Here is a 13,654-nt window from a genome sequence, read left to right on the forward strand (position 1 = left end):
CTGTCACTTTGAAAACCTGTTAAGACTAATTGCTGAGGAGCTGTTTATGGGACTTCGATCTGATTACTTCCTACACTGACAGCCTTCCTGAAAAAAAAAGGTTTAGGGAGGTTGAGTTGTTTCACAGATGTTGTGTAAGAATTCTGCAATAATCCAGTCAAAGGCTGGGCTGTTACTTTAGCCCAGGCTTCCAAAACGAGAATGCTGGCGACTTGAAGAAATTGCTGACAGCAGAAGTCAAGGAGGCCAGTGCAAAATTGCTTCATATGAATGTGGAATTTTAATCTTACCTTTTCTTGAAGAGGACTGTAGATTGGCCTTGTTGGTTATTGCAAGAAGATGTGGTGTCTTGATTAGAAAAAGGATGGAAAGATAAACTTAATTTTCAAATTAAGTGGTCTGTAATTGTCAAAGATCTATATGAAACTCTGATTTGAGACTTAAAGGGCATAGCATAAAGTATTTTTTTATGGTGGAAATCAAACTTAATGTTTTTACTGCTTTTTTGGTCAATTACAGTAAAAATTACAGTGATAGTAGTATGTGAACTCTGCTGAGAGTGTGTGTTTCAGGCAATCATTTTCTTCATGTTTTTTCTTTCAGAGTGAGACTATGGAACAGAAATACAGAAAATGACAGGAAAACATTAGTTGCCCTCTTCTAGGACAGTCATGTTGGAAGGATTGGTAGCCTGGGTCCTCAACACTTATTTGGGCAAATATGTCAATAACCTGAACACAGACCAGCTTTCGGTCGCTCTTCTGAAGGGTGAGGCTTTGGAGTATTTTCTGTAGTATTTGCATATTGTGTTTTGTTTATTTTTTATTTTTTAATTGTTTATTTTGAAATAACTGGAAGGTGGAACAGAAACAATCATCTAATACTGTGTTTAACATTTATATAAACCTTTTTTTGTGCTAGCACTTTACATGATCAGTCAGATCTCTTCTGTGCCTCTCTGTTGCTTTTTATCAACACTATTAAACCAATTTATAAAAAACATTCAAAAGTATGCTTAGCATATTTTATCAGCATGTGTAATTTATATAATATTTGAATGTAATTTTTCTTAATACTGTTCAGTAATTTTCCTGCTAAGGGGATGTGGCACTATTCCATAGTCTTTACCTCTTATATTTTGGTGCTAGTAGTTAAGTTAGTAATGAACACTTCTGGTTTGTCATGTTATGTCCACAAGTCTTGTGCTTTTACAAAGTCCTCAAATCAGTGCTTTTTTTGCTACTGTTATCTGTTAGTTCTGGCAAGAATGTAACACTTCAAAATGTTCTTTTCTGGGCATGCTTTTTGGAGTATTGAGAAAATTCTGTGAAGTATCTCTCTTCAACAGACAATAAGGAGGTTTTTTCTTGGTTACAATAAAGTGCAGATCTAAAACCTTGCAGAAGACGGCTTCTAGATGGCCTCATCAAATAGTTTGAGCACATGGCATTGGAAAATTAACAAGTAGTATTATTAAATAATCATTGGAATTGTAGCATAACTTGAAGTGGCAGGTTGCTTGTTCCCATCCTATTTGGTGATTATTTTTTTTCTTTAAAACAATCATTTTTAGAATGTTCAAGTTGACCATCTCTAACATAAATGTGTTTTTCTGCTTCGTGTAGGTGCTGTTGAATTGGAAAACTTACCACTAAAGAAAGATGCCTTGAAGGAACTGGAATTGCCATTTGAAGTAAAGGCAGGTTGGTATTTTGCTTATGTGTGCAGGACAAACATTTATGAGCAGGCAGTATTGCATAATTTAGAAGAATGTTTACCTGTGAATCAGAAGCTTGAACAAATGAGGTAGCCTGGTTTTTAGGTTATCCAATTCTATTTTAGTTTGTTTGTTTCTTGAACCACTTTTTTCAGTTTTTGCAAGGGTGATGGAGTACATTTACACAGGAATCTAATAGCATCTCTGTTCTGTATATCTAGGTTTCATTGGGAAAATAACACTGCAGATACCTTTTTATCGTCCACATGTGGATCCATGGGTAATATCTGTCTCAAAACTGCACTTAATTGGGGCACCAGAAAAAAAAGAAGATTTTGATGAGGAAAAGGAGAAGTTGCAAGAGAGAGAACACAAAAAAGCCCTTCTCCTAGCACTTGAGGAAAAATGGAAAGTGAGTCACACATGTCTTTCATGATGAAGAACTGCTGTGATAGATAGATTGCATTTTGTCTCTTAAAAAATTCCTAGGAGTTCCTAAAAAATTTGTAACAAGTTCCTAGGAGAACAAATTCATAGGAAGCTAAGTAGAATTTGATTCATACATGCTAACCTGATGCAGTTTCTGCCCCACTTCTGTCATGCCATGTGTCCCACCTGTGTCAGAAATAACTCAAACTACAGGGTTTTTATTTTCTCCTTGTTCACAGTGATTTCAGTGTAACAAGGTATATTGTTTCCAGACAGTTGTTACAGTGTTGGTTAATGCTTTATCCCTATTTTCTGTTTCAGAAAGAGCAACAACAGAAAGGGGAATCCTACTGGTACTCAGTTACTGCATCTGTAGTCACAAGAATTGTAGAAAACATTGAAGTAAGCTTTTGCATTGTAGACCTTTTTCCACTTGTTAAGAATTATCTGTGCCCACTGTGCTTTACATTGTGTAGTCCTTAGAGGAGAAATACATAAATCAAAGGTAGGTATTTGGCAGAGGACAGTCCCTTTTCAGATTGAACCTTCATAACTTCAGTCTTAAGCTAGTCCTGATGGGGACTTCTGGAAAGGAAATGCCCTGCATCCTGCTTTTACCAAGGGGAAAAACAAACTTTTTCCTTTTTTTTTTTTTTTTTTTTTGTTTAACAGTAGGTAGATAATGAATTTGCATGAAATATGATGGCTTTTGCTCACATTTTAATTCTTTGGTTTGTAAGTGCACCAAAATAGTTGAATTGTTTATGAAGCAGAGGAGCATGAAGTATTTTGTTAAAAAGATAATTTGTAAGGAAACAAATCTCTGCTGGTCCATGATTTGGATTATTTCACTGCATGTTGTCGCTCCAGTTCTTATTATTTTTCTACTATTATAAAGATCTGCCATGTATCTCCTAAGTTTCAGAATTACTTGAAAGTATGGCTGTTATACTCTATTGCTTTTTCTAGTGGAAGTCCTAATGTAGTTAATGACATTTTTAGCAACATTTGCATCATTAATCATTTGTGTTTAAGAACTGGAAGCTGTCTAAATATTAGTTGTTAAAGTTTGTCTGCCACCATGAAAGGATTGTCCATCCTTTCTTCTTACATGCAGATAGACTTATTATATTATTTGGTTGCATTTCAGCTCACTAGAGGCACTGGTTTTACTAATGTAAAATCAGTTTGGGTCACCTGGTATTGTTAATAGTTTGTAATTCTGGCCTGTGTTGATGATTCTAGTACATGATTTTAGTCTTCAGTTGGCAGCTACACATTGAATTACAGATGTAATTCAAATTTGCCTCTAAGATGGAGAATAATAGCATAGCAAAATAAAGTACACTACCTTGTGAAAGTGGCTAGCTGTTTTTTTGGGAGAAGGGCGGGGACTACTGGTATCTGAGGAGAAGGCAGAACCAGAAAGTACCAAAACAAAAGTGAGAAATAGGATTTCTGTGAGGTCTAAACATCAGAAATTTGTTGTAGAATTGCAGAAACTAAATTGCTTTGGTATTAATGGATGGTACTACTGTCTGCTCTAATGATGTAAGTAGATGTCTCTAATGGGTTTTTTTTCTGTTTAGTTAAAAATTCAGGATGTCCACTTGAGGTTTGAAGATGGTGTCACAAACCCTTTGCAGCCATTTGCATTTGGCATATGCATCAAGAAAGTATCCATGCAAAATGCAGTATTTGAACCAGTGAGTATAACTATGTATGAACTCATGGCAGGCTGCATCAAAAGAAGCATGACCAGCAGGTCAAAGGAGGTGATCCTGCCCCTCTACTCTGCTCTCGTGAGACCTCACTTGGAGTATTCTGTGCAGTTCTGATGTCCTCAACATAAAAAGGACATGGAACTGTTAGAACAAGTCCAGAGGAGGGCCTCAAGGATGATCAAGGGACTGGAGCACCTCCTGTATGAAGACAGGCTGAGAAAGTTGGGGCTGTTCAGCCTGGAGAAGGCTGCATGGAGACCTCAAAGCAGCCTTCCAGTATCTGAAGGGGGCCTATAAGGATGCTGGGGAGGAACTCTTCATGGGGGACTGTAGTGATAGGACAGGGGGTAACGGGTTGAAACTTAAACAGCAGAGGTTTAGACTGGATATAAGGAAGAAATTCTTTACTGTGAGGGTGGTGAGGTACTGGAATGGGTTGCCCAGGGAGGTAGTTAATGCTCCATCCCTGGAAGTTTTCAGAGCCATGCTGGACAGAATTCTAGGTGACATGGTTTAGTGTGAGGTGTCCCTGTCCATGGCAGTGGGGTTGGAACTAGATGATCTTAAGGTTGTTTCCAACCCTAACTATTCTATGATTCTATGTGGTGCTCTATTTTATGGGTGCTAGTAAATATTTAGTAAAACGGGGAATTTTAATAATCTTCTGGTTATTGTAAGAAATGGATTCTGGGCATTTCATATTGTTGATTGAATATGTAAAAATAAAAACAACATGGCATGTGGTGTGTGTTCTTGACTTTATTCCGCTTTTCTTCTTCAGGTAGAGAAGCTGATGCGTAAAAAACAGTTGGATGTTGCTGACTTCAGTGTTTATTGGGATACCAACTGCACTTTACTGGGAGACCTGCCTCCTGGCCAGCTACAGGTACAAGAGGGAGATTTTGCGTATGGAAAAGGCATTGTAATTTTTGTTAGTCTCCTTCCTATTTTTGAGACCTAATTGACTTAGAATTTGTTGGATCTGGTGCTTTTAAGAGCAAAAGGAGTTTATGGTTCCATGGTATGATGATAGAATACATGTGCAACTCACAAAGGCTCTGCTGTGAAATACCTTGTTTTACCTTTGAAGAGAGAACATGTTTAGGAAGTTTTTTAATGGACTGGCATCCTAATAAAGTATATTCTAGTTCATGAAACCAATACATTCTAGTAGGTATTCTACACTTTTTTAGAGAATAAATTTGCTTGTAACCCACAGGAAGCAATGGATAAAAGTATGGAAAGTCATGATCATAATTACATCATGGAACCTGTATGCACTTCTGCTCTTCTTAAGAGAAATTGTTCTAAGGAGCCTTTAAGATCACGCCAGACTCCACGTCTTGAGTGTGACATTCAGCTTGAGACCATACCCTTGAAGCTTTCACAGGTAAATACCAACTGTTCATTTTATTTTCAGTATTTGAAAAAGAGACTGTTGAGAAGGAGGGTAAATGAGGCCATTGTGAACTCTGTGCTATTAACTGCGTTAGGCTGCTTTGGGTGTCCAGACCAGTTGGTCTCAAGATTTCTTAACTGTCTCTGTGCCGTATTGCACACTGCTCTATGTCAGTTTCTAGCAAAATGACCAATTAAAGAAGGTAGTCCTTCGTGTTTTGGTTACCGCAGTCTACAAATTCAAATTGGTTTGACACAGAGTGTATTTTTTACCTTCCCACATGCTTCAGCTGTTGTATGTATGTCAGTGTTTCTGAAGATTCTGTTGAAAAAATGCCATCTTGTATTAGTTATCTCTAAGAAAACAGATACTGATTCTGACAGTGAAATACCTGTAGGGATCATAAAACTGGGGTAGTGTTTGGAACAGCTTAAATACAAATTACTGTAGTTTAAGATTAGTATTTTCTTAAAGATTTAGTTTTAGAGGCAACTAAAAGGGACATGAACAAATAACAAGTTGTTTGTATGAAACCCAAGCATTCAGAATCATCTTACTGCAACTGATTATTGCAAAAAACCTTACATTCTTATTTGTTCATTATAGTAATAGGAGGGAAATATTTGGGGGTTTTTAGTCTATAGAATATACAATAGTGGCTGATGTTAGGTTGATAAATCTGACATGGAAGGAGATTTCGTTCTCTGTGTTTGTAAATAAACTTGTAAATTGAATGTCACACGTTAGCTACTAGCTACTGGGAGAAGATACGTGATACTAGAGAACCAAATTATGAATTATAATTAACATCAACCTTAATTCTGAAGCCATCTGCAGGTCATTGGTGCAGATAAACCAAACCTATGCTTGGGGGTTTGTTTGTTTTGTTTTTTCTTTCCCTTTGCTTTGGAAAACACTCCAGTATTGCCTAATTGATCTGTGTACTGTTTTCTAAAAGATGCAGTACCAGCAGATCATGGGATTTCTAAAGGAATTGGCGAGAAAGGAACGACAGCTTAAATTCAGGAAGTGGAGACCAAAGGTTCCTGTAACACAGAAGTAAGTATATCTAAATGTGGTAGTGTTAATATGATCTTATAAACTATGCTAGGGAGCCCCAATGAAGACAAGTATAAAAAGGCAGATAATAATCATATACTATAGTTTCAGTTTTCATGTTTTGTTTCCATACCTCATGAATCAGTTTTAAATGTTCAGATGTAATTCAGACTTAAAATATAATTATTCTTACCTGAGGTTTTAAATCCTCTGTCACAGCTTCCCAGAACTGAAATGAAGTTGGAGGTTCTACCCCAAAGCACACATTGTGGTGTTCTGAAATTTTCTTTCTGCAGAGCTTCTCTTAAGATTCTTCTATTGCTAAATAAGCAAGATAGTATCAGTTCAGGCTAGAGGTCTGTGTAACTTAACCTTTCATTGTCTATGCCTGATCCATGACAGCTATACTAAATCCCACTGGATTGGTGGCGACTTTGTAGAGGACCTTCTCTGCAGCTGGCAGAATTGGTCCACATATACTGTCTCTAATGCTGCTGATTTTCCTGGCTAGTTGCTCTCTGTTTTTTCACTGAACCTCTCCTGGACCTATCACCAGTTTGACGTGCATGTGTTTTTTTTGGAAATATTGGTAATAGTCATTCACAAATGTTTCAGCTGCCAAGAATGGTGGATCTTTGCTTTGAATGCCAATCTGTCGGAGATCAGGGAGCAGAGGCAGCGCTCCACCTGGGAGTTTGTATTACATCGGGCCCGAGATGCAGTGACTTACACAGACCTGTATTACACCAAGTTGAAGGGGGAACCACTGTCTGCCGCAGAGCAGGTATTTAGATTTGAGTGAGTTTTCTACAGTGTTGATTAATCATCTTTGATTTGATTTGTTTCATCTTCTCAAATTTTAGATCTGTTCTAGTTTAGACACATCTTTATTTTTACTGCAGGCCATTTTCACTGAAGAGACTGTGCTTTAACTACAACTGATTTTTTAATGTGTGAAACCTGGGCTTGTGGGAGGTGTGGATTCTTGTGGTTTTGTTTTGCTGTGCAAAACACTGTCTTTTTTTTTTTTTTTCAGCTGTCACTGGTTTTCACCAGAAATAACATTAACTGTCACAGAATGCTCATACCAGTCTGTGACATGCTTTCTTAACTCATGTTCTCCATAGACTCAAAAATATTCACACATCTGAAGTGTGTCAGATCACCTATATGTCTGGGTAGATAATATGGAAGAAATTGTGGCTAGTTGACAGTGTGTTTAGGGGTGCTTTGTTGTTTGGTTTTTTTTGTTTGTTTGTTTTTCCACAGTTGATTTTAGGATGGAGGATGTAAAGTGCCCCTAGTACTGAACCTGTGCCCTACTTCAGAACAAGAAAACCCCATGACCTATAATTAGCTGCTTTTTATCCTTAGGAGTATTGGGACTTTTTAGTTAAAACAGCTCAGGGCAACATGTACCTCACCTGTCTCAAATGCAGGTGTGATTCTAATGGTACTTTTATGTAATCTTTACTTGTGCTATTTAGACATGAACTGGAGTTCATTAGGAGTTGGTCAATGTACTGGAAATTTTCTAGTACCTGCCAGAGCAGGAGGCTTCCTATAGCTTGTGTTGTTTGCAGCAGAGCTGTGAAATGTAACAGGGACTGGAAAAATGTCTTTCGCTTTCTTGTTCCATAATATGTTATTTTAGACATGGGTGAATCATAAGCTTCCACAAAGAACTTCTTAATCAGTACAAAGAGAACAAAATGTCTGAGTACCTGAGTATGAATACTACATTGTCCTGATTTACGCAGTTCATTTCCTCTACCTTCTTCACTCAAGACAGAAGCTTTTTTTGCTCCTGGCTATGCTAGGCATTCTGTTAAGTCAGGTTATTTTCCGTGGCTTAAATTTTGTGCTGCCAACTTTGCTTCTGATGTATGAGAGAGGGATATAGTTGGGCAAAGAATTTTTACTAAGAAAATTGTTAAAGTATTTTACAATGCAAATAAACTTTATTTGTAACACAGGGAATGTCAGTGTTACAGTTGCCCATGTGACTTCTGTTTATTTATTCATATGCTGAGGCACTTAGATAATACCATGCATGACATGTTGAGGTTTTTCAGTGAATCTCTAACTTACACAGTGCAGAGATGATGTTTGACATGTTTGTGTATAAGGTGCTATATTCTTTTAATTCATTTACTTTATCATTTTTTGTCTTTTTTAGGCAGAAATGCATCGTATTGAAGATGAGCAAACTTATGAAGAGTTGAAGATACTATATGAGATAGTTCATGATAAAATTCATGACTTAGCTGAGGTGAGGAACATTCTGCATGCAGGGTAATATTTGGAATCTTTATGAGAATTATTCTGAAATTTTTTGTTCTTTTCTGCTAGAGTATTAGCATGCGTTTGCTTTGATTTAGAAGTGTGTCATTACTCATGGAATCATAGAATAGTTTGGGTTGGAAGGGACATTCAGAGCACATCTAGTCCAACCCCCCAGCAGTGAGCAGGGACATCGTCAACTAGATCAGGTTGTCAAATGACTTACTTGATTTAGTGTTTCTAGACTAAGATTTAAATCATGCCATATGGCTTCATATGTGAACATGCAGCAGTTAACTGATAATAGGTTTGCCATTTCTTTGCTGCTGCTCTCCTAATAGGCTAAGGATTGATTGAAAATATCACTGCTGATATACTGCAGAATGCTGAGTAAATAGTAGATAGAACTGCATTTTTATTGTGATGTTTTTGTACACTTGTGATATTCTTACCAGCAGTAATGTGTCTGTCTTCAATGTTCAAACAGAGCATTAAAGAGCCCTTGCCTTATTCCCCTGGAGGGTCCCCTACAGCAGAATCTGCACATGGCAGTAGCACTGGAATGCTGCAGTATCTTCAGTCATGGTTTCCTGGCTGGGGAGGTTGGTATGGATATGCTCAGCAAACATACGAAGGGGAACCATTTGAAGGGCTGCTGACAGACCCAAAGGAACAGTGGAATCCAGAGGACATACTGGGTATGGAAATAAAGAGCTTTCTGTTTCTTTTTAAGGCTGTGAACTGTACCATAGTTATATACCTGTCACAGATGAGCAGAATCACCTCTTTGTTTCTGTCAACTACCTATTTAAAGCTTAATAATTTATTAGAAAATCTTAGTACCTGGTGTACCTGCTTATTTATAGCAATATATCGTATACATTTTCTTCCAATATTATAGGTACTTACGGCAAAGAGCTTTGGGACTTTCTCTGTTCTGGTGACTGGGTATAACATTAACAGTACTGGATTATTGAGGTCTTCATAAATTTAGGTTCACATTACCTTAATTGAAATAGAAGAATTCTCCAGAATATTCAGTTTTGTTAAAGAAGAAATGTTACCAGCTTTATCTTTTGTTTCTATTTTTCTTCCCTAGAGCTGGGAAAATCTTTATTTTCAAATTCAGAGAAACTTTTTTGTTCTTCTGTAGCCTTCCAGAAACTTGGCTTACTTAATGCATTGTTTTATATTTTATTTAACTAGGTACAGATGAGTTTTTTGACCCTGCTGCAGATGCTTCTAGCATGAATACCTTTACGAAGAGAGATCATATTTTTGCTAAATTTAATCTACAGTTGCAGGGTGGCTCTTTCACTCTGTTGCATAAAAAGAAGAAGTTGGTGCACGCCGAGGAGACTGCTTTTATGCAGCTGGAGTTTTCAGGTATTAAATGAATTTCTGTTCTTTCTCCAAAAAGGCCAGAGCTTTGTCTGCCTTCAGTCCTTCCTTTGACTTTTTGTTTCAGTTCTTTAAATGACTATACTGAAACAAAATTCAAACTGAAAACATGAAAACAGCTTGTGGAAATCAATGTGTTAAGTGAAAATAAGTTTTTCCAGATGTATGATTTCAACACAGAAATCTAACTTAAGACACTGTTATGTGTGAAAGAATGGCAACTATAGCAATATATGCTTCACAATCATTTCATGTATTCCAAATGTCCATGTTTAATTATTTTAGTAGAAATAATATATTTTTAATATATTTATTTAATAAATATATATAAAGCTCTTCCAAAAGACTCATTTGTTGGGTGATTTATCTGTCAAATTTAAATAAAAGCTATGATGTGTACTAAAAGAAATAAAATTATTTTATGTGTTTATATTCCAGGTGTAAAGATCTTAGCAGAATCCCTTCCTCGCAGAAATTCTTCCCTTCTCAGAGTTCAGCTTGGTGGTCTTTTTCTGAGGGATTTGGCAACAGACGGAACCATATTTCCTGTTCTTGTTTTCCCAAATCCTGTAGGTGAACAAAACCACTTTAAGTTACTACGTGAGACACATATGTATTAAAATGGTTATATTCCAAAGCTCAACACTTCTTTGTGTCTTGTCCCAGAAAAAAAACCTAAAAGTCTTGGAAGAATTCCACTTAACTTTTCTCCTCCCTTTCCAGAGATCATTCACAGAACTCATGTTTGCTCTGTATGCTTTTAACGTTAATGTTACAGTTAATATGTATTGGGAAGAAGATAGTTTATTGAATGAGATTTGATATTTGGAACTATCAGCATTGCTACTTAATCAGTGGTTGTTCTTTTTCATAAAACTTTTTGGTCCAAGTAAGGTTTTACTTCACCTGTATACTGTTAAACTAAAAGCAGAAATACAGAACTCTTCTTTTTAACTTCTGAATGACTCAGTGAACAGGTTTCAAAGATCTGTCCTGAGCAACCAAAATTTTAATCTAGTTCCATGAGAGTTTCCCATATATTCTGTACTTTGTACTTTGTAGACTGGTATCTGAAATCTGCCCTTCAGACTTAGGCTCTCTCTGCTACAGAAGTAGAGAGTGTTAACTACCTAGTCATAATTCCTTCTCTCGTTTGGCTGCATCAGGGGAAAAAATGCATATAATAATAAATGAATAATAATAAAATAATAAAATAATATAATAATATAATAAATGAATAATTCACTCATAAAGTGACCATAAGACTAATACAGAAAAGACTTTTGTGCTTATATCAGTAGCTTGGTTGATTTTATCTAAACAATCTTTTTCTTTTAAATTCTTTTCAGCAGAAAGAGGTTGGCTGCATGTCTTCCTTTGGACTCCAGAGTTTGTCCTCAGAAATGACTACTCAGAACACTGGTAAAGATTTCGTTATGTGTTTGATGGTAACAAGCATATCAGATCATTCCTACAAAGCACAACTTCAAAACTGAGTGCTTAGGGTTTGAATTCATGCAAATGCTCTTGCAAATAGTAAAGATAAAATCATAGAAGCTTTGTTCAAGCATAAGGGTGCAGGTAAGAAGAATTTTCAGACACATACTGCTTTCCTGGTAGTTCAAGTTAGAAATTAGTTACTAAATTCTGTGGGGTTTGGGTTTTGCTTTTGTCCATTTGTTTGTTTTGTTGTTTGGTTTTTTTTACAACTACTTTTTGTAACTCTATTTGGTTGCAGATCCTGATGCCCCAGTATTTGAGATGCTTTATGAAAGAAATCCAATCCACAGCACTTTTGAGAGGCGCCTGGAAGTCAGTACCAGACCTCTCAATATTATTTACAATCCACAAGCCATTAAGAAAGTAGCTGACTTCTTCTACAAGGGAAGAGTTCATACCTCAGGTTAACCTTTAGTGTGTTTATTTTTGGTGGGGTTGGGTTTTCTTATTTTTGGTGGTATAACATCTTTTACTGTCTTTGATTTTTATTTGTTCTCAGGAAAGCATTAATCTAAGAATCTCCATTTCAAATTAATGCACTGAGTCTTTGCTGGATGTTTTTTCCTCCTGTTATGGCCGTTTCTTTGTTTAATTGAATCAGAGATTTCACTTGGGCAGACCCCTGAAACTTCAGCTTTAAAATTAGAAGTTGCTGCTCTATGCATGGTGGATGTTCATGCTACCTAAATTAAAATGAGTATATAAGGAGGCTGTTTCCATAATATCTCCTAGAAGTTGATGGAGAACAACAGAGTTTTGAGAGGACAGTTAAAAGCAGAATATTTTTTATAGTAATGATACAGAAGAAATTCTGTTTTAACTCCTGTTGTATCCTTTCTGATAGTTAAATTAACTCTGATCTTTGAGGAACATTATTTTTAGATATTAAACATACTGGTTCCCTAAGCTTCTAAGGACAGCAAAATTTAGGAGTTTAGTACCTGAGTGTGCAATGTAAAGTGTCTGCTTTTGGAGTTTTAGTTGTTAAAGTTCAGTTTCTGAGGAGGCAAGAGGCGAGAACAGGGAACATCAAAATATTCTTGAAGTACCAAGTCTTTTTCTGTTGATTTTGGCAAATACCAAAAGATTTAAGTTACCTAGCATAAAGGCTGGGATGATAGTTACCCTTTCTCACAAGACGAGAATATTCTCTAAATGTTAGAGGTTAAAACAAACCAGCCAACCAAACAAGAAGACTTCTACAAACTTCTTACTGTTTAGTCCGAATTTCCTCTGTTGCCATACTTGTGACCTTTCTGTCTCCCTTAAATTAGAATTCAGATTGAAGGTCTGTAAAATAAAGACCAGAAAAAGGTTTGGGAGTGTTTTTTTGGTGGATTGTTTTTTTGTACTTAGATGCTTCTTTTTTCCTCTTAGCCTGGTGTATCAGTACAGCCAGTGGCATTCAGCTGCTGTGCTTTCCTGTTCTCTCTTTCACTACTAAAATTCTAAATAGCTATTTTCTCTCTTTATTTTTTTCTTACCCTGTTCATTAACAGATGAACAAAATTATACTAAGTCAGTTTTGTATCTCTTGTGCAGGTTTCGGATATCAGTCTGAATTAGAAGCAAGAGTGGCTGAAGCTGCCAGAAGACAGTACAACAAACTGAAAATGCAGACAAAAGCTGAAATCAGGCAAACTATTGATCGTTTACTCGTAGGAGACTTCATAGTAAGTTTTTGCCTCAAATGCTTATGTACACTTTTTTGATTTTGCTGTGTGTTTTAAGACTTTGAAGCTCTAAAGAGTGTTTTTTTTTGTTGCTGTTTGTTTATTTGGTGTTTTTTTTAAGTAACTGGGGAGATTTACATGTGGTGTTGCAGTATTCCTTTTGCTGTCAGTCCATTCTTGTGGTGCAGACCTGTGCCGATTAATGGCAGAAAGGTATTTTTCTGTTCTGGATCCCCACATGATCTGATTTCATGCCACTGTATTGGCTCCCGTGTGCACTGGAGCTCTGTTACATCAAACTTATTAAATTTCTGTGTAACTTATTTAGAGATTATTTTCTAAATGAAAAAATTGTTCTACTTTGTTTTTTGCTCATCTGCAGTTCTCAAGTGGTATTAGTATGTGTATCAGTATCATTAATCCCTAGCCTTGGAGTTAGCTGTATTGATGCAAGATTCCTGTTCCAGTG

At 36.4% G+C, this 13,654-nt stretch overlaps 1 protein-coding gene across 2 annotated transcripts in view; it reads left to right on the plus strand.

The window, feature by feature from the left end:
• Nucleotides 1–671: 671 nt before the first annotated feature.
• Nucleotides 672–13,654, plus strand: part of VPS13D (vacuolar protein sorting 13 homolog D) — a 99,786-nt gene continuing 86,803 nt past the window's right edge. For both annotated transcript variants that reach the window (XM_034068220.1, XM_034068221.1), the window contains exons 1-16: nt 672–768; nt 1,626–1,703; nt 1,939–2,129; nt 2,468–2,548; nt 3,736–3,852; nt 4,652–4,756; nt 5,090–5,260; nt 6,228–6,328; nt 6,944–7,112; nt 8,508–8,600; nt 9,099–9,309; nt 9,818–9,997; nt 10,451–10,581; nt 11,362–11,426; nt 11,737–11,915; nt 13,055–13,185. In XM_034068220.1, coding sequence (XP_033924111.1) covers nt 672–768; nt 1,626–1,703; nt 1,939–2,129; nt 2,468–2,548; nt 3,736–3,852; nt 4,652–4,756; nt 5,090–5,260; nt 6,228–6,328; nt 6,944–7,112; nt 8,508–8,600; nt 9,099–9,309; nt 9,818–9,997; nt 10,451–10,581; nt 11,362–11,426; nt 11,737–11,915; nt 13,055–13,185 — 2,100 coding nt within the window. The remainder of the gene's footprint in view (nt 769–1,625; nt 1,704–1,938; nt 2,130–2,467; nt 2,549–3,735; nt 3,853–4,651; nt 4,757–5,089; nt 5,261–6,227; nt 6,329–6,943; nt 7,113–8,507; nt 8,601–9,098; nt 9,310–9,817; nt 9,998–10,450; nt 10,582–11,361; nt 11,427–11,736; nt 11,916–13,054; nt 13,186–13,654) is intronic.

Source organism: Melopsittacus undulatus, chromosome 12 (assembly GCF_012275295.1).
Source record: "Melopsittacus undulatus isolate bMelUnd1 chromosome 12, bMelUnd1.mat.Z, whole genome shotgun sequence".
NCBI lineage: Eukaryota > Metazoa > Chordata > Aves > Psittaciformes > Psittaculidae > Melopsittacus > Melopsittacus undulatus.